The sequence below is a fragment of the Eumetopias jubatus genome, unplaced genomic scaffold, assembly GCF_037043125.1.
Source record: "Eumetopias jubatus isolate StellerSeaLion01/CBP00866 unplaced genomic scaffold, mEumJub1_p1.0 scaffold_4, whole genome shotgun sequence".
Classification (NCBI taxonomy): domain Eukaryota; kingdom Metazoa; phylum Chordata; class Mammalia; order Carnivora; family Otariidae; genus Eumetopias; species Eumetopias jubatus.
The window spans coordinates 70,863,115-70,889,756 of NW_028274810.1; the positions used below are offsets into that span (position 1 = coordinate 70,863,115).

The window sequence follows — 26,642 nt, forward strand, 5'->3', positions numbered from 1 at the left end:
TTATCTTCCCCAAGAGGGGACAGTCTGGCCAACTTGCTCCAGTAATGCAATAAAGACATTGCAATAAAGCACCTTTTTGTCCTCATGCTATGGAGGGGTGGGCTAGGGATGGGCCGCGAGAGGGGGATTAGGATATTGAAACTCCCCAACCTTCTCTCCCATGAGCACCAAAAGATTGGTCCTGGGGCTGAACTGGGGCCACCAGAGGCGCTCTTCCCCTGAGCAAGAGAAGCTGACCCTAACAGGCATGATGCCAGCATCTCATCCATCCAGCACAGAGACACAGTGAGACTTAGAAACTAGTCCTGAGAAAGTTAAATCTGAGAGCGGTTTCCTCCTCACCCCATTCTGAAGTATTAGAAAGCCCAGCTTACTGATTCTCATCACATCTTTCTGTCTGGAAATAAAAGTGTTTCCATAGCCTATTCTGGGGGCAGGGAAAATGTTTGTTGCCCAAGGCCCTTGTCACCCTCCTGCCACAGCATTTTGTTACGGTTTCTATATGTCAGAACATAATTAACAAAATATGACCATCTCTTTGCATAGGACATTGTAATTCTCATGTAGTCTTTCAGGCCCTACCCAGGTGTATAGCGAATTATAAATCAGACTGGGTAGGGGATAGTCCATTGCTCTAAATTAACTTGCCTATGTCCTTTCTCCCCACTCCTAGGAACTATAGAGGATTTCCCCATATCCCAAAAGTTGTTCCTACTCTTTGCACAGGATGCTCAAATTCCTGTCTCCAGCCCAGTCCTGTCTTCTGAACTCTACCTGTTGGCTAGATAGCTCCACTGGGGCCTTGAGTGTCCCACAGGCACTGCAAACTTTTTGTTTACAGAGAAAACATATGCTTGGCTATGAATTCCCTTACTTTTCTACCACCAAACCTGCAAATCTGCCTATATCTACATAACTCCTCTGCCTCTCACCTGTTAAAGTAGCCGCCCTCCAACTAAAAGCCAACCTTTCCACAATACTGTATAATTTTGTATCCTGTTTTCTCCCTTCTTCTCAGGAATTTCCCATGATCAGTTGTCAATTCTTTCACTGTTGTTTTCTCTCAACCGGATCATCCATTGACATTTAAACATGGTTGAATGTGTCTCACTCCACTTCCTAACCTCTACTGAATCCTATATCCCTTTATCTCTTTGCCCCCCTTCAAAGCCAAACCTTTTTACAAAAACTGTTTAAATGTCTTTATTTTCTCTCCTCCACCATTTTGGTACAGGTCCCACCACCAGCTGAAACTGCTCTCCTTCCTTGAGGTCTTCAATAACCATCATCCTTGACTCCTTGCCATGAAAAACTTCCCCTTGGACTCCATGATGACTCAACATCTGGTTTTCCTCCTAGATCTCTGACTGTTCCTTTTAATTCTCTTGGACGGGGTCTTTTTCCCCTGGCAGTTTTATCCACATCCATGATTCCATCTACCATCTTTAGGCCATTTATGTCTGTGTTTCTCCTGCTCAATCCTCTATTGGGAGGTACCTCACAGCATATTGAATGCAGGGTCACCACCCAGCCCAGGTTCTCTTTCATTATTTCACATTTCAGTGGTAGAACTATATGCCTCACTTGGTTATGTAAGTCAGAAATGCAGTCATCATCCTTGAGACCTTCCTATGTTTCAGGATGACATAATACACACCGACAACCTATATCAATTTTATTTCCTAAATGTCAAAGACATTACTTCTCCCCAACTTCATTTCTTCACTAAATACTGAACAGGCCTCCCTTCTTCCATAGTTGCCCCCCTCAAGTCCATTCTCATAACCAGTTATCTTTTCAAAATACAAATCTGAACCTGTGTAAAACCATTAAGTAACTTTCAATCACTCTTAGGGTAAATTACAAAATTCTTAAAGTGGTGTGGTTTCTCCCAAGTTTAGGATCTCATCCCCTACTTCACTGCTCTTCCCTGGATCCGTCCCTTCAGCCAGTCCCAATGTCTTGGGTTTTTCTCCTGCACATATTCTCTCTACAATTGCCATCTATTCCTATGGCCTTACCATCTATTTGCTGGTGGCTGCCACATCTGTGTCTGGCTCCTACACGGTTTATCCTCAAGGTTGTCCTAGTTCAGATCACTATAACACATCACTACATCATTTTCTCTCTGCTCTGAGTATTCCACTAGAGCCTCCTTACACTGCAGCCAGCGTTTTCCTAAAACATAAATGTGATTATACCACTTCCCTGCAGTTATCTTTCAGAAACCCCTCACTCCCCTCAGGCTAATCTGGCCGTGTTTCTCAAAGGAAGCACCACTGGCACTTGGGGCAGCTGCCCTATGGATTACAGGAGGCTTAGCATCTCTGTGCCTCCTCCTTACCCCACCTCCCCACCCCCCATTTCCAACCCCCTAAAGGGGCAGTTCCTTTCTCACAGGAACTGTTGCAAGATGTGCCTACCCCACCTCCTTCACCTTTGCTCTGGTGCTTCTAACCAGATCCTGATAAACGTGGGAGGCTCCCCCAAGGCAACCAGTTACCTGTGTTCCTAGCATCCAGTACAGGCTGGCTGAAGCTCTGCTGCCAGTGAACAACTGAAGGAAGAGGTGAGTTCAAGAAGGGACTGAATGAAGGCTAAGCGGCCAGACATCTACCTGTAGATTCTGGCACCATGGGCCGGGCACGCCCTCTGGCGGCCACAGCCGTCTCCATGCAAGGTTACAGAGGCTGCGGGGTGCAGGAGGCCCCCAGCCAGTGGCCCTGAGGCATCCCCCGCACCCCGTCTCCAGGCCTCTGGATGCCTCTCTTTCAAACCTAAGCATTAGATTATGGGACAGTTAGTGCAACACCACAGTTTGAAAAGTCCTGCATCACCACGGAGGTACTCCACCACAGCCCTACTCCTGCCCCCGTGCGGCCGTCTCCTGACTCCTCCAGCACAGCGGCCCCATGGATGTCCTCCCCACTCCCACACCACCCACTCACCCACCTGCCGATGCTGAGGTGTCTGCCTCAGCCATGTCCACCTCCAGTGGTAAGGCCTGCCTGACAAAAGCCCAGGAAGGGTTCAATGGCTACAAACATTAAGGCAATTCTGTATTTTCATCTTAAGTGGGCCTTCAACATTTTAACAACTTCCCCATCCATTTCAAAACTCTTCCCTCTCTTGGATTTTAGGACTCTTTTCTAGATGCTTCTAAGTCTTTCTTTGACTTAAATGCTAGTGTTCCTCAGTGTACCACTATTGATACATTGATGGCTCTCAAATTTCTGTCTTCAGTCTAGATTTTCCTATTGAGTTCCAGGCCCATGCATCCAGTTACCTTCTGGATGTCCATCAAGTACCTCAAATATATTCCAAGTTTAACTCTTCACCTCCTTCCATCTTTTTTACTCATTTTCTGGCTATGAAGCACTCCAACTAAGAAGATAAAGGTGGTTTCTGGAGTCAAGAGAGACCTAGGTTCTAATGGCTCGTTCTGCCCAAGCTATGTTACTATCTGAAAACCTGAGTTTCCCTCCTCTATAAAGCAGAGATATTAGTTGCTACGTGGTCTTCCATGGTTCCCCATCACCGACACAAAGTCTAAACTGGAAGTATCATTAAATATGGCCCTTGCCTAACTCACTAGACCCATTTCCACTTTGGTTTCAGTTCCTTGAATATACCAGGTATGTGGTAAGTGCTGTACTCTTTGCCTGGATACTCGGACTAATCCCCACTCTTCTAACCCAGCAAACTACTACCTACCATCTGTTCTTCAGGTTTGAGCTCAGATGTCATAGTCTCTGGGAAGCCAAGTTGGGCTAGGCAACCCTCCCCTGACAGTGGAAAGTGTTATTCACCACTATATTCCCAGCGGCAACATAGACCTTGAGTTACATTTGTGTTGACTGAAAGAAAGAAGCAAAAGACAAAGATGGTTTCCAAGAGCATGTATTACACAGGTCTGAGTGCAAGAAATAGCAAACAGTGGCTATGTTTGCTTTAAAAGCTCATCAGGTACCAATGCCAAGTCCTGATGCTTTTGAGGGCCCCCTGACTCTCGGCCCCTCCGAAGTAGGCTGGGCCCAGGCTCCTGGGTGAGCGGGCAGCTTCTGCATGGAACGTCCGGCCTCCTGTCACCTGAGGCATCAGGCACTTCGGTGATGCCCAGGGCTGGCTCCTCTTTCTCTCTCTGTGCACCCGCGGGCTCCCACAGCCAGCTCTGGTGGGGAAACTCACGAGGTGGATGGACCAGCCCAGGAGCACCAGGTGGCCAGGACTTCCCCTCCTGTCTGGGAGACTGGTTCTCAGGGTGGGCTGGAGTTATGGTTTCCAAATCCTGGGAGCTGGCCATCCCACCTTCCATTGCTGCCTTTCTGCTTGGGGGTGCCCTGTCTGCACCCTCGATAAGAAATTTCCAAGACCATGGGCCTGGCTCTCCGGAGGTGGAGGAGGCAGCAGAGCGACGGGCGGGGATAAGTCCTGAAGAGCTGGGACAAAGTGCCGTTAGTGCCTGGGTGTGGAAGGGCTGGGCCTTCCAGCAGCCTTCAGGAGGGATGGGGTCTGTGTGGCCAGCCTTACGTGGGCTGGGGGCCGCTGATGAGGAGCTGGCAGCCTCCTCAAAGGCTTGTGGGATCCCAAGCTTCCTCTGGGGGACACTAGGGCCTTCCACTCTGGAAGGCTTCAGTGTAACCTCTGTCAGTAGGCCTGGGACCACTGGGCCCTGACTCCCGGGGCCCCTGGACAAGAAGGCATCCTCTTCCTCACCCACTCCTGCTCCTGTGGGGGGGGGCACCTGGCCCAGTGCCGGGCGCAGTGCCAAGCTGGGCTCCTGTACGCCTTGGCTGTTCTCGGGCCCCTCCTCGGCGTCATCCTCGGAGGAGTCAACCTCACGGATGGCTTCCTGCTTCTGCAGTGACTCTCGCCGTTCAGCCCGGTCCTGTCGGAGGGTGCCGAGGGCCCGTGGGGGAGAAGGCTGCAGCACCCCCTTCCCAGACAGCACACTTCTGGTCCCGACCACCTCTAGAGGGCTGACTTCCCTGGGCGGCAGTTCCTTCTTTAGCTCAGGGTGGGGCAGGTCAAGGCTATGCTTTCGAGCAGTGGCTAGCTTCTTCTCTGAAGCAGCAAGTGCAGCTGCCAGTTTCTCAGCCGACTGTACTCTCTTTAGCAGTGGTGAGCGGGGCGGCTCCGCACTCTTGGGCCGTGAGAGCTGCCTGCTCAGAGGAGGCGACAAGTGAAGCTTGGCAGGCAAGGCCTGGGCTCCATGGCCAGACAGGGGTGATGGGGAGCGCTGGGGTGAAGCTGCTGGCGGTGGGGAAGGGGTGTGGGCCAGGGGTGACAGTGGGATGCTGCCGGCCGACTTGCGCCGCGGAGAGCGGTACTGGCGCTGGAGCTTGGGTGCCAGGCCGTGCAGGGAGCTGGGCCGTGCGTGCCCAGAGCCGGCTGGAGAACTGGGCACGCTGGAGCTGGGGGAGCTGCTCTGTGACGAAGTCCCTCCCACTTTGCACACACAGACAGACACACAGACAAAGGCAGAGCAATGTTAGCTGATAGAAGTGACTGAGGGGCAAGACAGGGCTAGCCCTGGAATGTCCCAGGATCAAGGTGACCCCAGCCAGTGATCCAGAGCCCAAGCTACAGAAATAAGGTCATTTCCACCCCCATCCCCTCCTCCCTAAGACTGATGGGTCTTTCAGGAGGTAGGGTGAATGAGTTTCAGAGTGGGGTCACAGAGAAGCACAGAGGGCCCAGGCTCTTTCCCACCTCCCAGGGGCTGTCTCTGAGATCTGCAGGGAGCACTTCATACCTGAATGCACAGCATCGGGGGTCACCCGGTAGCCCTGAGTGGGAGATCGGGGGGAAAGGCTGTGGCTGTGTGTGGGAGAGCCTGGCCCGCTCTCCCCTGATGATAAGGATCGGTTAAGGGAGGAAAGGCTGCGGCTGGTGTGGAGCAGGGATGCCTGCTTGGTGATCTTCCGGAACAGGGAGCTCCTTTTTCTGCTGTAGAAACAAGGGTCATGGGCTGAGTTGGGGCACAGGGCACAGCATATACTGGGCCCAGTGGCCAGGGCCCCCAGCACACGCTAGCCACCCAGGTGGCTCGGTCTAGCTCACCTTTCTTGCCCATCTTTGCCCCGGCTCCGCTTACTCCTTCGGGCCATCTTGGCCTTGTAGCTGCCCTTCCGAGCTGGCCCCACTTTAATGGATGTGTTCTCCAAGGGCGTTGTTGAAATAGACACCTTGTTTCCGCTCTGGGGAACAGAGCGTGAACCCAAGCTAAGGTAGTGAACATATTCTTGCTCCCGCCCTTACCCTCGGGCACGGTGACACCACAGCTCTAGCTTTTGCCCCTGCATTAACAAGTCTGAACCACAGGCCTTCCTTCCCTCTTCGCAGATTAGGAAATGGCTCCAACTGGAGCCTGGGCAGTTTGGGGTTGAGAAGGTAGAGAAGAGGCTCATCTGTCTTGTTCTGCAGTCCTGTCCATGGCTCAGAAGGATCCCTGGGCCTTGGTCAGTGAAGACGTTGCTTTCCAGTGAAAACCCATTGCTTTGGGTGCCTCCCGTCCTCAGTGCCACGTGTGCCCAACTCTCCCACTCCCCTATGGCCAGTCACAGACTCACAAGGCGGGGGTCCTTTGGGCACCAGAGAGGCAGCATACCCAGCACTAACCTTCAGAATCAGCTCCACCACTTCTGTGTGCACCAGCCCATGCACAGGCTCCCCGTTGACATGAGTGATGAGGTCCCCCTGACGAAGCCCCGCCTCACTGGCTGGACCTCCATCCTCCACGTGCTGCCCCAGGGAGATAACAGTCCTCAGCCTGGAGCCTGAGCGTGAAGTGTGGGGCCTGGCGCTGCTGGGACCTACCCCCTTGGGCCCCTGAGGATAGTGTGGGCAGGCACAGAAGCAGGGACAGACAGGCCTTGTGAGGGGAAGGCGGAGGAGTGATGAAACTGGGAGACAAACATACCCACACCATGTGGTGCACAGTGTAGACGTCCAAGTCACCCATGTAGACACGGATGGCCCGCAGGGTGAAGCCATACTTTTTGCCAGCTCGGTGGATAATGATGGGGGGCCTTGAGCTGCTGAGAGCTGGCAGGAAGTCCCTGCTTGGAGAAGAATCCCTGGATGATGGGTTGGATGACTGGGAATGTGGGGACATGGGGCTGGCCAATGGAGAGCAGGTGTGTTCTGGAGAAGGAAAGACAGGACTGAGCAGGTCAGAGGACCCCGGGCGGGCCATGCTCCCAGCCCAGCCCCATCTAGGCTGCTGATCCCAGGCAGCTGTAGCCACAGGCAGAGCCTAGGCCCAGGGGCGTCTTCCCCACAGACTTGGAGCAGCCAAGCTCATGTGCCCAGACCCTCCCCAGGAGGCAAAGGCAGCTAGCCCTGAGGGCGTCCTTGTACCCCTGTACGTAGTCAAACATCGCAATTGCCCTACGAGCTACCACTAGTTTTTTGATGAGGAATTTGAGACTCAGAGAGGTTAAGCAACTTTGTCAAGGTCTGGAGCCATTTGGTGATGGAACCAGGATTTGAATGTAAGCTCTCTGCCTCAGAGCTGGCACTCGTCACACGGTGCCATCCTGCCCTATGGCATGTGCACAGGCAACCCGACACCACTGCACACCTTTACAGACCTCTCATCTCATAACAAGGGGGCAGCCGGGACACACAGCCTCTCGGGTACCCGCTCCTCGATCCACAATGCACAGACATATCTGCCACGTGCAGACCCCTGCCCCAGACACCCACAGAGACTCCAAGGCCCTTCCTGCGAGTTTTATCCTAGTTCCCCGGGGGCCCTACCTGCAGGAATGAGGAGGGAAAGGGTTGTGGCCGAGGCAGACTTGATCACTTTGCTGATGGGGCGAGTGGTGCGCTTTTCCACTGAGTCCCCGGAGAGCAGCCGGTGGCGGGCCCTGCGTACCGCCAGGTCACTGATGGCCTTGGCTGTTGCTCCCTCGGTCAGCTGTGGGGTCCCACGGCCTCCTCGAGTCTCCACCGCTGTGGGCCCAAGTGAGCAATGAAACCTGCAATGCCGCCGAGCCTCCCCACCCTGCCTGCCTGCAGGAGCCTCCACGGCAGGCCCTCTGGCCACCTGCTGGGCCACACCTGGGCTGGGACCGCAGCTCTGGCCAAGGGGCTCCTCGTCTAGCTTCAGCCGCCGCTCCACTGGCCCAGATAGCCCTTCTCCAGAAGGGGCCATCAGAGGCCATGTACCCTCCTGCTGCTGTCTCCTCGGGGTGCTGCTGGCCTCGTCAGGGCCCTCAGGGAAGCGGGGAGCATCCAGGAGGCCTGAGCAGCGGCGTCGCACTGTCAGCGGAGGGCTCGAGTCGCTCTCCGTGTGGGATGACTCGGACACCGACAGCCGCTTCCGCAATCTATGAGACACCAGGCCCAGGTGAGACAGGCAGGCGGTCTCCCTCCTCCAGCCCAGGCTTCCGTAGGGGCTCACAAGGGTTATAAGTCACAGAACTTCTTCCCTCAGACACTCCTCTGGAAGCTGTGCTTGTGCGGCCCACCCCCCTTCACTGCCACCAGCGCTCCGCCCCGCACCTGGATCTTGCCCATGACCCACAGCCACCTGACGGATGGCTGTGCTGCCCCCCCTAGGGGAGTTCTGGGTGCTCACATCTCAGGGGAGCCAACCACCCAGCTCCGGTCTCGGCCCTTCAGCCCCGCCAGGCCGTCAGAGCGGTCGTCCTTCTCCTCGCTCAGGCTGCGCTTGGTGGGGGGCGGTGCCCGGCGCTCCTCGAGCAGCGAGAGCCGCTCCATGCTACTGTACACCTGTGGGCACAGAGGCTGTGCTCGGGACAGGCCCCAACAGCCTCACCTCCCAAAACTAACCTTGGCACCTGACACCCGGGAATTGGAACCAGTTCTGCCCTTCCCTCCTCCATACCGGGTGAATCTTCGAGCAAGCAGCTCTTCCACTGTGGGGGCCTGGAGTGCTTCTTGCAGTCTCTGTCATAGGCAGGCCCAGCCCTTTCTTCCTCTTTTCCTAGGGGCAGCCCCATCACCTGCTCCCCCCACCTGCCCCCCAGCCATGGCCCTTGACAGGCCCTCTTCTCCCAGTCCTCCTGTTCTGCCCAGCCTGGGCCTGTGCTGTCGTACCTTGCTGAACCTCGGAGAGCATGAAGAGAACTGGCGGATCTCCAGGCAGCCATCCTCACTCACTTCTTCCTCATCCTCTGAGTCCACATGGTGGTAGCGCTCTGAGCGGGCTGCATCGGACACACAGGACGGGTCCCCTCAGAGGCCCCTGGTGGTGCCTCCTTTTGACCCTCAGCAGACCTCAGGGGGCCTGGAGAAGTTACTCCTGATGCCAAGTTCAGGGTGCACAGGTGTTTCTGGGCAAACAGAGAGGATCCCCGCTCCTCCCTGTCCCATCAGTGGCCTTACTGTCAAAGTAGCTGGTATCATCCTCTGACTCCAGCTGAGGAATAAATTCAGCCTTCTGGCGAAGAAGTCCTGTCCAGTCCAGGCCAGTAAAGAATGAATGCTGCTTCACCTCAGAGGCACTGCCTGTGGACAGGAAGGGCGCGGGACGAGCTATGTGGAGTCCAGACCAGCCGGTCCAGTGAGAAGCCAGACCTCAAGAGGCCAGTTCTGAAGGCCTCAGCTCCAGCACCTCTCTTCCTGCGCTCAGAGGAGCAGGGCAGTCTCAGGACCAGACGCACTGCCCACACCTAAAGCCGAGCCTCCCGGATGCACAGATTCAATCTCCCTCCTCCAAGTTGTGAGAAAGGTCAGTGGGGCCGGTCCTACCTGTACCCAGTCTCTCCAGAGGGTTCTGATGGAGCAGTTTAGAGGTGAGGTCCTGGGCATCTGGCGGCAGAGCATCATCCCCCTCAGGCCACACAATCTCATCTGAAGAGTTGGGAGGAAAGAGGGAAGGAGTACGTTAGAAGAGGGTCTCAGAGGCTGCAGGCAGAGTGGGGATATAAAGGGGAAGGTTGTAGGATAAGACATGGGGAGGGAGGCATAGAGAGCCCACACACCCGCCCGCCCATGGCCCATCCTGTGACCCAGGACTCCCCTGTCCTGAAGCCCTAGCTCAGCCTGATTCTACACTTCAGACACTGGCACGCTCGCAAACACACCACAGGCACACTCATGCCCATATGGGGGAGACATGACCACAAACAGAACAAGCGCCGGGTGATAGTACATGCGCACGCGCGCGCGCACGCACACACACACACACACACACACGAATTCACAACATAAGCCTCACAGGTGCATGCATAAATCATATTTGTGGATCCAAACTCTGTCTCCCCAGTGTGCCTGGGTGATGGTACCTACCACTGATCACTTGCCCAAAGAGTTCCTCCGGAGTATCTCCAAAGAAAGGGACGCAACCCACCAGGAACTCATACAGGATTACGCCCATGGCCCACCAGTCCACTGGCTTCCCATAGCCCTGACGCAGGATCACCTCAGGCGCGATGTACTCCGGGGTCCCGCATACCTGGGCACACAGAAGCCAGGCTAGCTCAGCTTCCTGAGGCAGCTCACTGGCATCATGGCTGAAGGGGTGGGGATGGTCCCACCTCTGGAGAAATCTCTGAATGAAGACTCAGCTTACTTTGGTTAAAGAGCAAGATCAACAGAAACCCAAGGTATCAGACTTGGAACTGGTGGTGGGGGGAGTTTATGTACTTCCCAATTAACCAAAACATATAATTCTAGCCTGGAACAACCACCCCGAGCGCTCCACACCTCTTTATGGCATCTAGTTCCCCAAATTGGCCTCTGCCCTCCAGTCTCTCAAAGGACAGCCCCTACAGTCACATGACTACTTACAGGGACTTGCAAACAGTTACCATCTGAACTGTCAAATCAGGGAACATCTAGAGGCTACTCTCAGGAAGCTGGGCCACAGCCCAGTGGAAACTTGGAGCTGTGTTCCAAGAACAACAGACTCCAGAAGAGCCTTGCCCTTGACTGAGGCTAGGAGGCTCAGGACTAATCTCACGTTAGTCTCGGAGAGTAACAATGGTTATATGACCTATTTTCTCCAAACCCCAAGGAAGAAAATGATTTTGGATTTTATATCCATTATGATTCTTGAGCCCCACCCCATTTTCCCCAAATATGCTCCCTTACCTCAATGCCTCCCTGGAACCAAAAGGCAGAAAAGATAGGAAATCCCAGTCTCAACATGTAGCTACAGGGTTAAGAATGTGGCCCCTCACCACATATTCTAAAGTCTGGACCTCAACACCCAAGGTCTCAACCATTCTTCCTTACCTGCTTGTCCAGGAACTCCCGGGCATCCTTTTCAATGTGGCCCTCGTACAAGTTTGTTGTCAGGCTCATGAGGCCAATTTTAGAAAGGCCAAAGTCAGTAAGCTTGATGTGCCCCATGGATGTAATCAGGAGGCTGGGAAGTCAGAGACACAGAAGTATGGGGTTATTTCCTGGTTTTCCAAGAGTGCTGATTTTAGTACATGCCAAATTTTCCCACTCAGGCTTTTATAGGGTTCCTGTGGGACTTAAGCAGGGTAGCTTCAGCCGGGAGCCAAGCAGCTGTGAAAGAAAAGGTATCTCTGGCTTTGTGAGTCGTGCATTCTGCACAAGCAACTCACCTGCCTCTTGCCCATTCCCCCAACTCATTACCGTTTACTGCCCTCAACCGTATTCTCTGCTGCGGGAAGGTACCAGCAGCAATCAGCCTCATCCGGAGGCTCTCCTCACCTGGGTGGCTCACAATACCCAGGCTCAGGGAGAGGGGAAAGGGGCACATAATCTTGTGTCATGCCCACAGCTGGTTTTAAAGGAGGGCTGTTGGGAGAAACCAGAGATAAGATCTCACAGGAAGTGGTCTCCTTCTTCGCCTGTCACATACCCTGACTGAGTCATTTCATTTCATGACAAAGGCTTCACCCTGCCACCCCTTTATTCTGATTTCCAAATCAGCATCTGACTTCCTTTATGAACTCCATGCCTACTAACTGCCCAGATGTCTTCCAGGCACCGTGAACTCAACCTGTCCAAAGCAGAGTCACACCTCCTACCTGGTACTCTTCTCAGAAAATGATTTGTTACCTCTGAGCTCTCTGAGAAGTACTTGATTATTTATAAAGATACTCTGGCTCCTGAAAGGTCTTACAACAGAGTAACTAACACAAAAAGTAGGTATTATTATCCCCATTTTAAAGGGGAGGAACAGGGGCGCTTGGGTGGCTCAGTCGTTAAGCGTCTGCCTTCAGCTCAGGTCATGGTCCCGGGGTCCTGGGATCGAGCCCCGCATCAGGCTCCCTGCTTGGTGGGAAGCCTGCTTCTCCCTCTCCCACTCCCCCTGCTTGTGTCCCCTCTCTTGCTGTGTCTCTCTCTGTCAAATAAATATAGAAAGTCTTTAAAAAAGGGGGGGGGACAAGAGGCTCAGAGCTTTAATTAACAGACCCAAGCTCGCAGAGTTAACTAGTGGTCATTTGAACTCTGGTCTGTCTAGTGTCAAAGCCACTTTCCATGACAGAGGCTTATCCCCATGCACTAGTCTTGAGCTGGAAATCTGGAAGATAGCCCAGACTCTGCTCTCTTTTTCTCTCCCACGCACCCCTCCCCCACCTTTAGGTTTCCTTTCTACTTCCTAACGGTCTCCCCTCTCTTCTGCATCCTGTAGGCATGGCTGATTTGGCCCAGTCTCCTGCAACAGCCTCACCAATCTTTCCACTGGCAGAGTGATCTTTCTAAACCTAAACCAAAACCTGAGCGTGTCATCCTATCATACCTCTGGCTAACAGGCCCTTTGATGACTCACTAGGATCCTTTAAAATAAAATCCAAACCTAACAAAAAGACCCCTGGATATCTGCTCCCTGCCTATCTGTCCAGCCTTATCTCTTATTACTCTGACCAATTAACGATCCCAGTCTCCGCATAATGTACTATTTGTAGTTCCAGGGTCCCCTGCTCTCATACCTGCGTGCCTTTTGCAAATCCTGCCTCCTGGCTTTAGAAAGCTCCTTCCACCTTCCCCATCTGACTAATGCCTTCTGAGAAGTAGCCTATCCGCAGGTAGTTCTGTGTCCCACACTGAAGTTCTATAGGTTAGGGACTATCTTACAGCCCAGATTATAGTGCTTGGCCCAGGGACGTCAGTAAATGTGAGAACCCCTGTTCAGCCTCTACTAGATGGTGCTGACGCTCTCCAGCTTGGTTTCTTTAGCTGAGCTCCTCAGTGGCTCTTCCATGTCACTGAGGCCTTACAAAGCCCCGGCCAGACTCACTGGCAACGGGCTTTGCATCTGGGGTGGTCAGGGGCTAGAGTTCTAGGCCTAGACAGACACCCACATGAGCACTGTTTTCTAGCAGCCATTCTGGGATAGATTCAAACACACTGTGTCTGCCTCAACTTATTTAGAGACCCAAGAGGGAGACTTTGGGCCGGGACCCCGGAGAGTGGGCGTACTTGTCAGGCTTGAGGTCACGGTGCACAATGCCGTAGTTGTGCAAGTACTCCAGGGCCAGCACGGTCTCCGCAAAGTACAGACGCACCATGTCCACGGGCAGGGCCCCGATGTTCTTCAGCAGAGTGGCACAGTCTCCTCCTGTAACAAGCCCAGGACACCATGAAGGAAGGACCCAGTTCCCTCATCAGGACGGTCTCAGGCTTACATCTCTGAAGCCTCGGGGAAACCCCTGGTGCTAGAGGCCAGGATTCTGGCCCTCCCGCTGTGGTACGGGGGGCACACAGAGTGGAGAGGTGCAGGCGGAAGCGAATCTGCCAATGGCTGTCAAGGCCATTGTTCAGGCCAGAGAGGGTAGGAACCCGGGCCTCCATGCCTGTGAGGGGACTGGCAGGGGTAGCGCGAAGTTATTTCGGGGTGGGAGTCCATCGGCCTGAGACTCCAGCATTTGTCCACTTATGTCCTTCCTGTTGGCTATCCTTTGGTTTTTGAATAAGGCAACATTGTAAACTCCCAGCACGTACTCTCTGGATGAAAAGGAGAGTTTTGTTCAGTTTCAACTTCAAGACTTAGGTCTTAAAGATATTTGTATCTTTGGAAGCTGTACCCAGCAGTGCGAAGGGAAGAGTGAAGGTCACTGGGAAAGCTGCCGTCTCTCCCCAGGGGGGCCCCAAGATGCTCTTCGACTCCATCCCCAGAGCATTTTGTGTGGTCTCAAGGGGTGTCCCCTTCACAAGCCATCACTCAGGGCAATGACATTCCTTTTTTTCCTGAGGGTCCAGATGCAGTCCTCCCAGCATGCAACCCGGGGCTTGTGTGGCTCTGCTACCTCCTCTGGTCCTGCCTGGCACCAGCAGTAGAGACCATCCAGGCTTTGGGGCGCAGGATTCTACAGCTGTTGGTCTGATACATCTTGTCCCAGAATGCCTCTCTTTGCACCTGATATGGGTGGCCTCATGGCAGCTACTACTCCAGAAGCCTCTCCCTGTGAGGGGCAGGGAGCCTTGTGCCCACTGTGGCCAAATGGTCTCTGAGATCCTAAGGCAAAAAACCAATGCCAAAGAGAGATTGGGAAGCTGGGCCCTGAAATGTCACCCCTATACAAAGCTGTTGGTCCCAGCTCAGGGCTAAGCCTCACACTGTGCCTTGGCCTCCATGCCAGGCCACCTCCCCCCGCCCCCAGTACCTTCAACATACTCCATCACCATGCACAGGTGGCGCTTGGTCTCAAAGGAGCAGAACATGCTGACCACAAAGGGGTTCTCGGCAAAAGTCAATATGTCACGCTCCACGAAGGCCTGCTGGATCTGGTTCCGAAGGATCAAGTTCTGCTTGTTGACCTTCTTCATGGCAAAGCGCTGCCGGGTGGACTTATGCCGCACCAGGAATACAGCCCTGGAAACACAGCCCATCCCATCTCCCATGGGCCCTCAGCACCTGGGCTGTGCTCCCCACCACCCAGAGCTGGGGTGTCCAAACTGCCTCCTATCCCACCTTACAAACGCACAGACCAAAGGAGCAGGGGTGAGCTTATCAATGAGAAAGATCTGGGCCTCCTGCCCACAGAACTCTTCAATTTCCCAATACACCAAGTCCTGAGGACACAGTTCAACCCTTCCCCAGAGTTCAGCGAGAGGAGGAGTACTACCAAGAGGAGTGGGGACCTTGTCTGGGAAAGGAACAATGCTCAGATGTCAGAGGAAACAACTCCCATCTCTCCAGGAGGCCTTGGGAGGGAGAGGGTCTATCCTGAGGCATCTGCTGCCCAGAGGATTGGGTATCATACGCTTCTAGAAGGAAGAGCGTAAGGGCTGACTTAGCTCCAGTCCTGGCCACACCCTCATCCCTGCCTTTACCCATAGGCGCCATTGCTGATGAGCTTAATAGTTTCGAAGTCCTCCTCAGAGGGTGTCTTTTTAGATGTCAGAGATGCCCCACGGCCCTAGAAGACAAGAACAAAGGCGGGAGGCAAGCATGTATCTTAGAGTCCACATGCTTGGGGAAGCTGGAGCCCCAGCATCAGCTCAGCTCTTAGTCCTCCTGCAGCCCCCAACCATTCTTCCTGATGCAGGAGCTGAGTGACTTCGGAGATAGTAGTTGCAACCGCCCACTCCTCCATTCCGCCCTCAGATGTCCTCTCAAAGACATTTGCTTCATAGGGCCCAGCCTCTGGGATTGGGGCAGCAGCTCCAGGTCTTTACCTCCACTGAATCATCTGTCTCTGGAGTGTCAGGACTGTCATAGCTGCTCAACTGGGCCATTTCTAGAAACAAAGCAAGGGCACAAGAGAAAGGTGTGCGCAGCAATGTCAGGCATCTCAACAGTCCACTCAAAGCACATGAAAGGTACATGCAAGGTAGGCATTCGTATTTCCTGCATCAGTCTGGGGTGCAAATCCGGTCCTGTGGCTCCATCCTCAGAGCAGTCACAGCTTTCGGACTTGTTTGCCAAATAATACTGCCACTCCTATTTATAGAAGCCCAGTGCCATTCAAAAGGCCTGGCAAATTTTAAAAAGCTTCCCTCAAATTTAGGACAATTCCTGGAAAACAGGGCCCAAGGTTGGGCTATTGGTCCTTATCCCGCTTTACCGGTGGGGTCGGGAAGCAGGGACGGTGGACAAATAGAGACCAGGGACTTAGAAGCCCAGGGTTCCTGCAGGGGCGCCGTGTGAAGCCCTGAAGAACGGAGAGATCTGTTGAAGCCTGGGGTTGGGACCACACCCAAGTCACAGGAGGGCTGGTAAGGTGGCAGAAGGGGAGGTAAGTATGCAGAGGTGGTGACCATTTTTGAAAATGCAATTGTGGTCCTTTGTTGTTGACCTCTTTTGACATTAGGTTAAATCCAACCCAGCTGGGCTCATGGCAATCTGGGTTGGGTTATACCAGGCAGGTGTGAACAAATCTGAAGGAGGGGCTGCATTATGACAGAGAAGACGGGGTTTCTCTGGCAGCCCTGAGGCCCCTGACGCTGCGTCGTGTCCATGTCCAATATAAGCCTCTTCGAGTGGCTTCCCTGCGGTTAGAGCTTGTTGGCTGTGGGGCGTGTTTGCAGCCACCAGGCAGCATGCTCACCCTCTAGGGGATCCCGTGTGAGGCCCAGTTGACTAACGATGTAGCGGGGAATGTCACATTTAATCCCTTGTCCCTCTTTGGCATGGCCCTCGGCTGCTTCTAACAGGTGGTAGAACTCTTCAGGGTCAAACTCCTGCACCAGGGGAGAGAGGCAGTCAGTGGTGAGGGCTACAAGTGAAGGCCTCTTTGGTTTTTACAGCACATACCCCAAGGATGATGAACAGGGCTTTTTCTGTGATTGGACACCCTTGCCCCCGAACACCCAGTAACATCATGGTTCAGGGATCATAAGAATGGGGACAAAGCCGCCTTCCAGGCCAGCTCCAGATTGGATATCCTAAGCATATGCTGTCTTCCCGACAATAAGAACCAGACCTTTTGGTTTCAAGACAGCTCTGCCTCTTGGCCTGGTCCAAAGCCTCCTGCCAGCCAGATGGCACCGTCACACACACATGCACACATACACGCACGCACGCACGCGCACACGCACACCTGCCCTCAGATATTTACCGAGAGCCTCCTCTGTGCTAGCGGCTGGAGAGCCGTGAGGACGGCACGGCAGTCCTTGTCTGGCCCGAGCACGGAAGACTGAGGGTTCCATTTACTGAGTACCCACTAAGTGCCACACTCTGGGCTAAACCCTGCTACCCCCAGGGTTCTATGACCTCAGTGAGGAAATCAAGCCCCGCAGAAGCACTGACTTGTTCTCGTCACACCTTGGACTTCCCTCAGCTGCAGCGCAGCCTGCGGCATCGTAACTGTTCCTTCCATGTCTCCATGCCTCTTCTCTGAGGCACGAAGGGACTGACCGCACTACAGAGGGAGCACCTTAGGATCAGGGGCTCTGTGTCCCCAGTGTCTGCCATAAAGGAGGTGCTCAGTAAAGTGCTGCCGCACGACCAAGTGAAGGACGTGACTTCCGCCAACGGAACCTGCCCGTGCTCCGGACCACCGGATCCCCACTCACCTGGGGCCTGCTCGGTGCGAGGGAACCAGGCTAATACCCCTCAGGAGCAGCCATTTTCCCCACAGGAACTCGTCTGGGCCCCACTGCTGGCAGGTCATATGTAAACGAGGACTACCACACTTTTGCTGTTAGCAGGACACCTCCCCTTCGCGCCCCACCCCCTCCCAACCTTCCCGCCAGCCCACTCACCAGGCATTCCAGCAGTCGAGCCGGGCGGGCAATGACAATCATCAGCTTCTTCACCAGCTGCATCACAAAAGCCACTTCTGAACTCTGTGAGCGCTCATGAGCCTGTAGAGAAGACAAAGGTTGCTTAAGCAATCCACTGGCACAGCGTGGTTGGGCTAACGCAGGACGGGGCTGGGCAGAGCTGGCTCTGGGGAGCAACAGTTGGGTGGTACAGACACTTCCGCAAAATGAAGAAGTTAGAGAAGGCCAGTGCACGGTGAGAGGGAGCTTTAGGACACTACATGACACCAGGGAATGTCACAGAGACACGTGGCTTTCCCTGTTCCTCCATCCAGACCCCAGCTCAAGGGGCAACTCTCAAGGGAGCTTTCACTGATCACTTCCCGACCCAGGCAGAATGTCAGGAAGAGAAAGACTTCAAAGCAGGAGGGAGGCGACCCGACAGGTATTTTAGAAAGATTACTCTGGCTGTAGCGTGGACAGTGCACTGAAGAGTGCAAGCAAAAAAGCGGGAAAATCCATTAAGGGGCTACTGTGCTGATGTGCATGAAAAAGCCATAAACCCCCGCAGGAAGGATGGACAGAAACAGCCAGCCTGGGGCTATTTCTGAGGTAGATGAGGGAGTAGACCTGGGGGCTGGCAGAAGCAAGAAGAGAAGGGAAATGCAAGTACAACTTTCGGGGCATTTCAGTGAACCCACAAATGAATTAAGAACTATAAGAAGATAAGTAGTTCAGGTAAGGGCAGGTGGAGAAGTTCTGTTTTGGACGTGCAGCGTTTGAGGTACCTATACTAGATACTTTCTTGGGTATTTACCCAGCCCAGGAGCCTTTCTCTCTTTTATGGAAAATGCTCTGACGTCTAGTAGCTACCTCTGTATTGTGTGGCTGCCCGTTCCATCCCACCTCGAGCAGCTGACCAGTGTGGATGACTCTCGTATGAATTTAAAAATGGACGGAAAGACAACTGTTAATACCAGTGTGGCAGAACTGTCGGGTGAAAAGGGATGGCCGCATCCACCAAAGACACAGAGGAAAAGCAGCACAGAGAAAAACAAGCATGAGAGGAGAATGACCACTTCCTGAGCTTCCCACAGCTTCTAGTTTCTGGTTTTGGCCCCTTAGGGCCCGGTTGCATTCCTGTCTTCAATTGTCGAAGACCCACCCTTTTCATCTTTGTAATGAGTTTCCCCTTCCTGCTTAAACTACTCTGAGCTGGCTCTCTATTACTTGCAACCAAAGGATACTAACCAATCTTGGAAGTCAAAGTGGAGGCGTCTTTTTTGAAGCAGCTACAACACTGATCTAAGCTAAAGAGAACAGGGAGGGACACAGCCAGGTGGGTGTGCTCGGTGTACGGACGACAATGAACGAGATGAAGCTGTCAGGGAGAGTGTGAAGGAAGGAGGAGGAGAACGACGCACAGGGTGGTGCCCTGCGGAACACCAGAATTTAATACTTTCATTTTTTTTTTTAAGTGGGTTTTTTTTTTTTTTTTTTTTTTTTTTGGTAATCTCTACATCCAACATGGGGCTCGAACTTACAACCCTGGGATCAAGAGTCGTGTGCTCTTCCAACTAAGCCAGCCAGATGCCCCCTAAAGCAACATGAAACACCAGCATTTAAGAGATGGGCAGGGAAGGAACTTGTGAAGCGGCAGCAAGACTGTAAGACTGGAGAGAAGAGTGTTATGACCCCCACCGAGGAAAAAGGTCCAGGAGAGGTATTCATGGTGTAGAGTTCTGTGGACCTGTGAATACAGATGAGGATGGAAAGAGGCCATAGGATCTCTTTGGCAATTGGTTGGTTTGTTCCTTGGCGACTTCTGCCTGAAACAGTTTTAGAGGAATGGTGGGAAGGGAAAGTAGAAGGCGCAAGACTGAGCAGTGAAGGTTGTTAGGAAAGAAAAATAACAAATGAGGACCATTAAAAAAAAAATGGTTATGAAATGAAGAGAGAAGCTGGGCACTTGGTGAAACTCATTTATTCTTTTAAGACTTAGCCCAAATATCAACTCTGTGAACCCTCTTCTAAGTCCTCTGCCTGTACCCCATCCCCCACCAAACACACCAGAACAGGAATTAACTGCTCCCTTTGCTCTGTTCCGTTTGCTCATACCACATGGTACCACATGTTGTTTGATAACTAGTTGTCCACAGCTACACTGTAGAGCCTTGTGAACGGAGAGACTATGTCTTTTTTTTCCCCTTACGTGCACTAGCATAGTGCCTCTTACATAGCTGACTTCAATGTTTGTTGATGAAATGTTTGAAAATACGATCTTAGGCTCTGGAATAAGACAAACCTGGGTTTGGGTTCTAGCTCTGCTACTAAGAAATGAGTTACGTTGGGCTCACCTAGCTCTTTTAAAGCTTTGGTTTCCTTATCTGTCGACTTAGAGAATAGTAGTACCTTACTTACAGTGTTGTGAAGATTACATTAGATAAATTAAATGAGATCATATATTGTCTAGCATGCACTGAGGGCTCGATAAATGATAGTGACTATATTTTCAATGTAAATCTTACCATGCTATTTTCCAAATTAAAACCATTCAATAATTTCCCCATTGCATTCATGGTAAGATCTAAGCTCCTCACAACACTTTAGCCTTTGCCCCTCCCATTCTAACGCTTCAAATTCATCTACCAACTCTTCCCTGCAGGCATCCTTCACCTACTTCATCTGCAATTCCTGGAATGCACCTAGTTCCTTTATACCTCTCAGAGTGGCCTGATTCCAGGGCCTGGGTAGTGCCTGCTCCTGGTGGGCAGACCGACCATAAGTGGTTGTTCCTATGTATCCTTTGATTATTCTCATGCTACATTTACTGTTTACATTTGTTTTGTTGTACACAGGTTTGTAAATATTATTGCCTAAGATATTTGTATATAACTTGGACTTTGTAGCTTTTATTTATTCAAAATTCACATGTTACTGACTTATGATGGTGGTCTACCCTGGGCACTATGTGGTGAAAAAAGAAAACACTTCCCCGCAAAAAAATTTTTAATGTGGAAACAATGAATTTCACGGAAAACAAAAAAAGGAAAAAAGAACAATAAAACACTTTTTCCTAGGTCTGGTAAACTCCTACCTATTGGTCAAGACTCAACTTTTCCCGAACTCTCCACGCAGAACTGTGCTCAGAACAGACCTCTACTATTCAGTGCTCATCGATCAAAATCACTATAATACATAAAAGTGAGATAATTCCTGTAGAGGGCCTCAGGGTGGTGTCTGGCCTACAGTACACGTCAATAAATGATAGGTGTTCTTTTCACTTGTTGATGGGTCTGTAACCCCACTCAACAGCAAATTCCTTTAGCTGGAACCTGCAATGAGCTTTTTTCTGCATCCCCAGGGCCTAGCAAATTAGGGGAGAGATAAACGCACTGGCTCCGTATTCAGTGCTCTTACTGCACCAACCAAACTACTCCCAGGGGCCATGAGTCTGGGAAAATGCCTGAAGGTTTTGGGCAAGGCTCTGACTTTTTAGCATTTCAGAAAATCAATCTTAGATATACAAGCAACCTGGGAAGTCACTCCACTTAGATTCTTTACCTGATGCCACAATCCTGGATTCCTATCCACTGTTAGAAAGTTATTCTTGAACAGAATCAGAGCTGCCAGGGATTTGCATGAGAATTTAGTTTGCTTAAAATCATATTTCTACAATGTTTGAATTTAAGCATTACTCTTGAAATCAGAAAAAAACATTTTTGTAGAAGGAAGCACTTTTTCATCTATTAAATCAAAACTTTCCTCACTGTAACTCTTATCCACTGGGTTAACAGGCCTTTTAGAGGACAGGGAACAATCTGCTACCTATTATGTATGAGAAATCTTCCAGTATTTGACAGCAATAATCATGGTCATCTTTAGTCATCTTTTCTCTAGATTCAACTGTTTCCTAATTAAAAACAAAACAACTCCCTGCTCCTAATTTCTAGACTAACACACTAAAGTCCTGTTTGATCATAGTCCTGGGGTCTCAGCTCAGCTGGTACAACACCAGAGCAAGGTCGTGTCAGAGGTAATAGGGGTCTGGATTAGGAAATACTCTAGTACATGAAGGGGCACATGTCCTCCCCACTGTACTAGTACTAATGGTATAATATGGGGCAACTGTGATTTGAGGGGGGAAGGCAACTGACCACCTTATTGTAGAGGATAAGAGGAAAGCAAACCCTAGAGCAGGAAGCAGTGGTTGAGAACTCACTGTATGGGGTGCCTGGGTGGCTCAGTTGGTTGAGCATCCAACTCCTGGATTTGGCTCAAGTCATGATCTTGGGGTCCTGGGATTGAGTCCTACGTCGGGCTCGCACTCAGCACAGAGTCTGCTTGGGATTCTTTCCCCCTCCCTCTGCTCCTCCCCCACCACTCGCATATACAAGCATGCTCTCAAATAAATAAATAAATAAAATCTTAAAAAACAACAACAACAACAACCTTACTGAATACTCTGGTCTTGACCATCTCTGGGTTACTTTATGTCTAGCCTCCCAAGAAGTCTTTTCATACTGGGGAGGATCAGGTCTCTAAACACCTGAATCCCTACTAGCAAACTTCTCACCACGTAAATACAATGTCAGGAAACAGATAAACCCAGAGTGCAAGCCCTAGCCAGTTTCCCCCAGGCTGCGCAGAACCATTCTGAAGGCTCTGCTTACCCCAATATTTCCATTAGAAGAAAACTCACCACTGGGGCCACTTTTAGGCTTTGGGTTACAAATGCAGTCAAATATTTATGAATACTACCAATGCTGGAACCTCAGGCAGAGTAAGTGGGATCAGAAAAAAAGCCACAGAACTGAGTTCTTTTGATACCAAACAGACTTCTCTTAGTAACGCAGGGGACTGAGGAGGAACCAAGTCCATCAGCACCACCCTTGGGGGTGCGTCCTGCATATGAGCAAGGAGGTGACAAGCTGGTCGAGAAGACTGGAAACACCACTAATGCCTTTATCTTAGCTTGGAATAAATAATCCACTACCTCATGGAGGATGTACCAGACTTCTAGCACAAGGATACTCACATCTTGTAGAAGTTTCTCTAAATTCTCTTGAAGTTCATAGAAGTAGTGTGATGTAATGAGACGATTCTGGGATTTATCCAGGCAGTCTCGGGCTATCTCAATCACCTGATGATGAATAAAGCTCAAGGTTCCATCTGCCAAGGGCAGCCCACTGTCTGGAGTGTTAGAGGAAATGAATTCTGCAAGACGCTCTTCCATTTGTGCAGTGGCCTGCAAATAAAAGTAGGAAAAGTGACACTTCCCTTCTAGTTGCAGCTCAGTCGGGAGCTCAGCCTGAAGGACTGTTAATAGCCTGAGGATACGCTCTGTGATTCTGGTTTCCTGATGCTGCACTTGGGAAACCCAACAACTACACATATGAAAAGAGCACCCTTAAGTCAAATCAAAACATGGTCAAGGGGCGCCTGGGTGGTTCAGTGGGTTAAGTGTCCAACTCCTGGTTTCTGCTCAGGTTGTGTGATCTCAGGGTTGTGGGATCGAACCCCACTAGGGGCTCTGTGCTCAGTGGGGAGTCTGCTTCTCCTCCCTCTCCCTCTGCCCCTCCCCGGGCTCGCGTACTGTCTCTCTCTCTCTCTCTCTCTCTAAAATAAATATATAAATATTTAAAACAAAAACATTATAGTCAAGGCCCTCTCTCACCTGGCCTTGTCTATCCCCCCCGCAACTACTTAGAGGCTGTGCTCTTCTGCTCTGAGAACCTGGAAGTGGTTGCTGCACCCCCCCACCCCCCAGCATGTGGCCTCAGGCCTGTTGATGCTGTTCCCTGTGTGTAGCTTCTTCACCTGCCAGGCCTGCCTGGCAAACTCCTAGCATTTCTTCCAATTTCAGTTCCCACATCATCTGTCTCTCCTCTGGGAAGTCGTTGATTTCCTCCAGGCCACCTGGGGTTTCCTTTCCTCTGTGCTGCCACTGGCCCTCACAACTGCAGAAAATTAATGTATGGACACTGCTGCTTTTTAAAGACTTCCCTGCACTGGGAATTTCAAGTCAGAGAGAATTTGATTTATCTCAGGATCCTCTTACTTGACCTTTGGACCCAAATGGACTAAGCAGAAGCTCAGAGAGTATTTACTGAAGGTGCAAACCTGCCTCCTCATGGACCTGGATCCTCAGCAGAGCAGAACAGGTGCCTGGCTCAGAAGCCTCTTGGGGACCTAACTTCATAGTCACGCCAAACGATAAATAATACCAGTTAACAAGTTTCTAGCTGCCTATCTAGGACTTGGCCTTCTTTCCTTTGCCACCAGGTGGCAATTTCTGATTTCCAGTGTTTGTTTAGGGGTATGTGTCTGATATTTTCACCATAAGAATTTCTGCCACATTTTTACTGCATAACTAATTAGCCATAAGGCAATTTTGCCGTAAAGGAAAACAATAACTGGTTGATAGTTTCATTTGACAGTTTGGTTTCATTTCTCCAATGATGCAGTACTCCCATTTTCATATAAATCTTAGCCTTTGTAACAGTCTATACAGTGGCTCAGAGTTTTGAACCTACATTTCCCCTAGAAATTTGGAACATCTATACACGGACATGTGACAATATGCCAAGGACAAAGAACAATATGGAAGGCTTTTACAATGTAATACAAAGCTCAGTTATAAATATGTATCCTCGTGGGACGCTTGGGTGGCCCAGTCAGTTAAGTGTCTGACTCTTGGTTTCAGCTCAGGTTGTGATATTGGGCCCGCATCGGGCTCTGTGCTTGGCTTGGAGTTTGCTTAGGATTCTCTTTCTCCCTCTGCCCCTCCCACTCATGCTCACTCTTTCTTCAATCAATCAATCAATCAATCTTTAAAAAAAAAAATACCCTCGTATGTAGAAACTGATACTTCTCTTAATGAAGGAGGAAATTTTGGTGAAAAAAGAAAAAGTGTGATGACAAGCAAGAAGATGAATCAACAAGCAAAACCAAAATGTATAATGCTATGACCAAAAGACTTTGAAGATAAGTGCTTAGGTACAATCAACAAAATAAAATCAGTCATTTGTGCTGTCTTACCATGAATCTACACTATACATTTTGAAAGTATTAAAATATTCTGTATTTTGCAATAGTCTTTTAATTTTGTTATTCGTTTTTTTCTTTCATTATGCCTTTTTTAATGAATGTCCTTCATTTATCTTGGGGAACCTTAGTTTTTACAGCAAAATTGCCTAGTGGCCAATTAGCCATGTAGTGAAAGTGCTTATGTGAAACTACCTAGAACCGCATATATAAACACATATCTAAGTATATGTGCACATAGGTATATGTTGTGTGGAGAATCTAAGTATATGTGCACATAAGTATGTGTTGTGTGGAGAGAGAGAGAGAAGCAGGGGGCGGGGAGACAGAGTGGAAGGAAAGGAATCTTAATATATTTTCTCTAACAGTGCATCTTTACATTGATGGAGACAAGCATACAAAACAAATGCAATGCTAGAATGACAATACAATACCTAATACATATAAGGAGGAGTAGGAAACATGTGAGGTGAATTTTAAACACTACACACTCCTGAACTTTTTAAAAAAATTCTTCATTTAAATTCAATTTAGTTAACATATAGTATATTATTAGTTTCAGGGGTAGAATCTAGTGATTCATCAGTTGCACATAACACCCAGTGCTCCTTACATCACATGCCCTCCTTAATGCCCATCACCCAATTACCCCAAGCCCCCCCCACCTCCCTTCCAGCATCAACCCTGTTTGTTTCCTACTGTTCAGCATCTCTTAAGGTTTGCCTCCCTCCCTATTTTCATCTTATTTTTCCTTCCCTTCCTCTATGTTCATCTGTTTTGTTTCTTAAATTCCACATATGAGTGAAATCATATGGTATTTGTCTTTCTCTGACTGGCTTATTTCAGTTAACATAATACCCTCTAATGCCATCCATGTCATTGCAAATGGCAAGAGTTCATTCTTTTTGATGGCTTAGTAATATTCCATTTTATACATATACACACACACCATATCTTCTTTATCCATTCATCAGTTGATGGACATTGGGCTCTTTCCATAGTTTGGCTATTGTGCTATAAATATTGGGGTGCACGTGACTCTTCAAATCACTATGTTTGTATCCTTTGGATAAATACCCAGTAGTGCAATTGCTAGGTTGTACGGTAGCTCCATTTTTACCTTTTTGAGGAACTTTCATACTGTTTTCCAGAGTGGCTGCACCGGTTTGCATTCTTACCAACACTGTAGGAAGGTTCCCCTTTCTCCACATCCTCGCCAACATTTGTTGTTTCCTGACTTGTTAATTTTAGCCATTCTGACTGGTGTGAGGCAGTATCTCATTGTGGTTTTGATTTGTATTTCCCTGATGCCAAGTGATGTTGAGCATTTTTTCATATGTCTGTTGGCCATTTGGATGTCTTTGGAGAAATGTCTGTTCATGTCTTCCGCCTATTTCTTTACTGGATTTTTTGGTTTTTTTGGGTGTTGAGTTTGCGAAGTTCTTTATAGATTTTGGATACTAGCCCTTTATCTGATAGGACATTTGCAAATATCTTCTCCCATTATGTAGGTTGCCTTTTAATTTTGTTGACTATTTCTCTTGCTGTGCAAAAGCTTTTTATCTTGATGAAGTCCCAATAATTCATTTTTGCCTTTGTTTCTCTTGTCTTTGGAGATGTGTCTAGCAAGAAGTTGCTGCGGCCAAGGTCACAAAGGTTGCTGCCTGGGTTCTCCTCTAGGATTTTGATGGATTCCTATCTCAGATTTAGAGGTCTTTCAACTATTTTGAGTTTATTTTTGTGTATGGTGTAAGAAAGTGGTCTAGTTTCATTCTTCTGCATGTGGCTGTCCAATTTCCTAACACCATTTGTTGAAGAGACTGTCTTTTTTCCATTGGCTATTCTTTCCTGCTTTGTCGAAGATTAGTTGACCACAGAGCTGAGGGTCGTCCATTTCTGGGCTCTCTATTCTGTTCCACTGATCTATGTGTCTGTTTTTGTGCCAGTACCATACTGTCTTGATGATGGCAGTTTTGTAATACAGCTTGAAG

At 50.3% G+C, this 26,642-nt stretch overlaps 1 protein-coding gene across 2 annotated transcripts in view; it reads right to left on the reverse strand.

Moving 5' to 3' along the window:
• Positions 1–3,884: 3,884 nt before the first annotated feature.
• MAST2 (microtubule associated serine/threonine kinase 2) overlaps positions 3,885–26,642 on the reverse strand; it is a 223,145-nt gene continuing 200,387 nt past the window's right edge. Inside the window, exons 10-29 of one of the 2 annotated variants that reach the window (XM_028123396.1) lie at positions 22,643–22,852; positions 17,605–17,706; positions 16,449–16,581; positions 15,577–15,638; positions 15,232–15,317; positions 14,562–14,770; positions 13,378–13,516; positions 11,215–11,347; positions 10,267–10,432; positions 9,727–9,828; positions 9,361–9,483; positions 9,073–9,182; positions 8,591–8,745; positions 8,071–8,339; positions 7,765–7,962; positions 6,923–7,146; positions 6,622–6,744; positions 6,064–6,200; positions 5,756–5,946; positions 3,885–5,448 (exon numbers count right to left, since the gene is read on the reverse strand). In XM_028123396.1, coding sequence (XP_027979197.1) covers positions 3,941–5,448; positions 5,756–5,946; positions 6,064–6,200; positions 6,622–6,744; positions 6,923–7,146; positions 7,765–7,962; positions 8,071–8,339; positions 8,591–8,745; positions 9,073–9,182; positions 9,361–9,483; positions 9,727–9,828; positions 10,267–10,432; positions 11,215–11,347; positions 13,378–13,516; positions 14,562–14,770; positions 15,232–15,317; positions 15,577–15,638; positions 16,449–16,581; positions 17,605–17,706; positions 22,643–22,852 — 4,380 coding nt within the window. In that variant the 3' untranslated portion in view covers positions 3,885–3,940. Of the gene's footprint in view, positions 5,449–5,755; positions 5,950–6,063; positions 6,201–6,621; positions 6,745–6,922; positions 7,147–7,764; positions 7,963–8,070; positions 8,340–8,590; positions 8,746–9,072; positions 9,183–9,360; positions 9,484–9,726; positions 9,829–10,266; positions 10,433–11,214; positions 11,348–13,377; positions 13,517–14,561; positions 14,771–15,231; positions 15,318–15,576; positions 15,639–16,448; positions 16,582–17,604; positions 17,707–22,642; positions 22,853–26,642 lie in introns of both variants that reach the window. The other variant, XM_028123394.1, reaches the window with a different exon arrangement.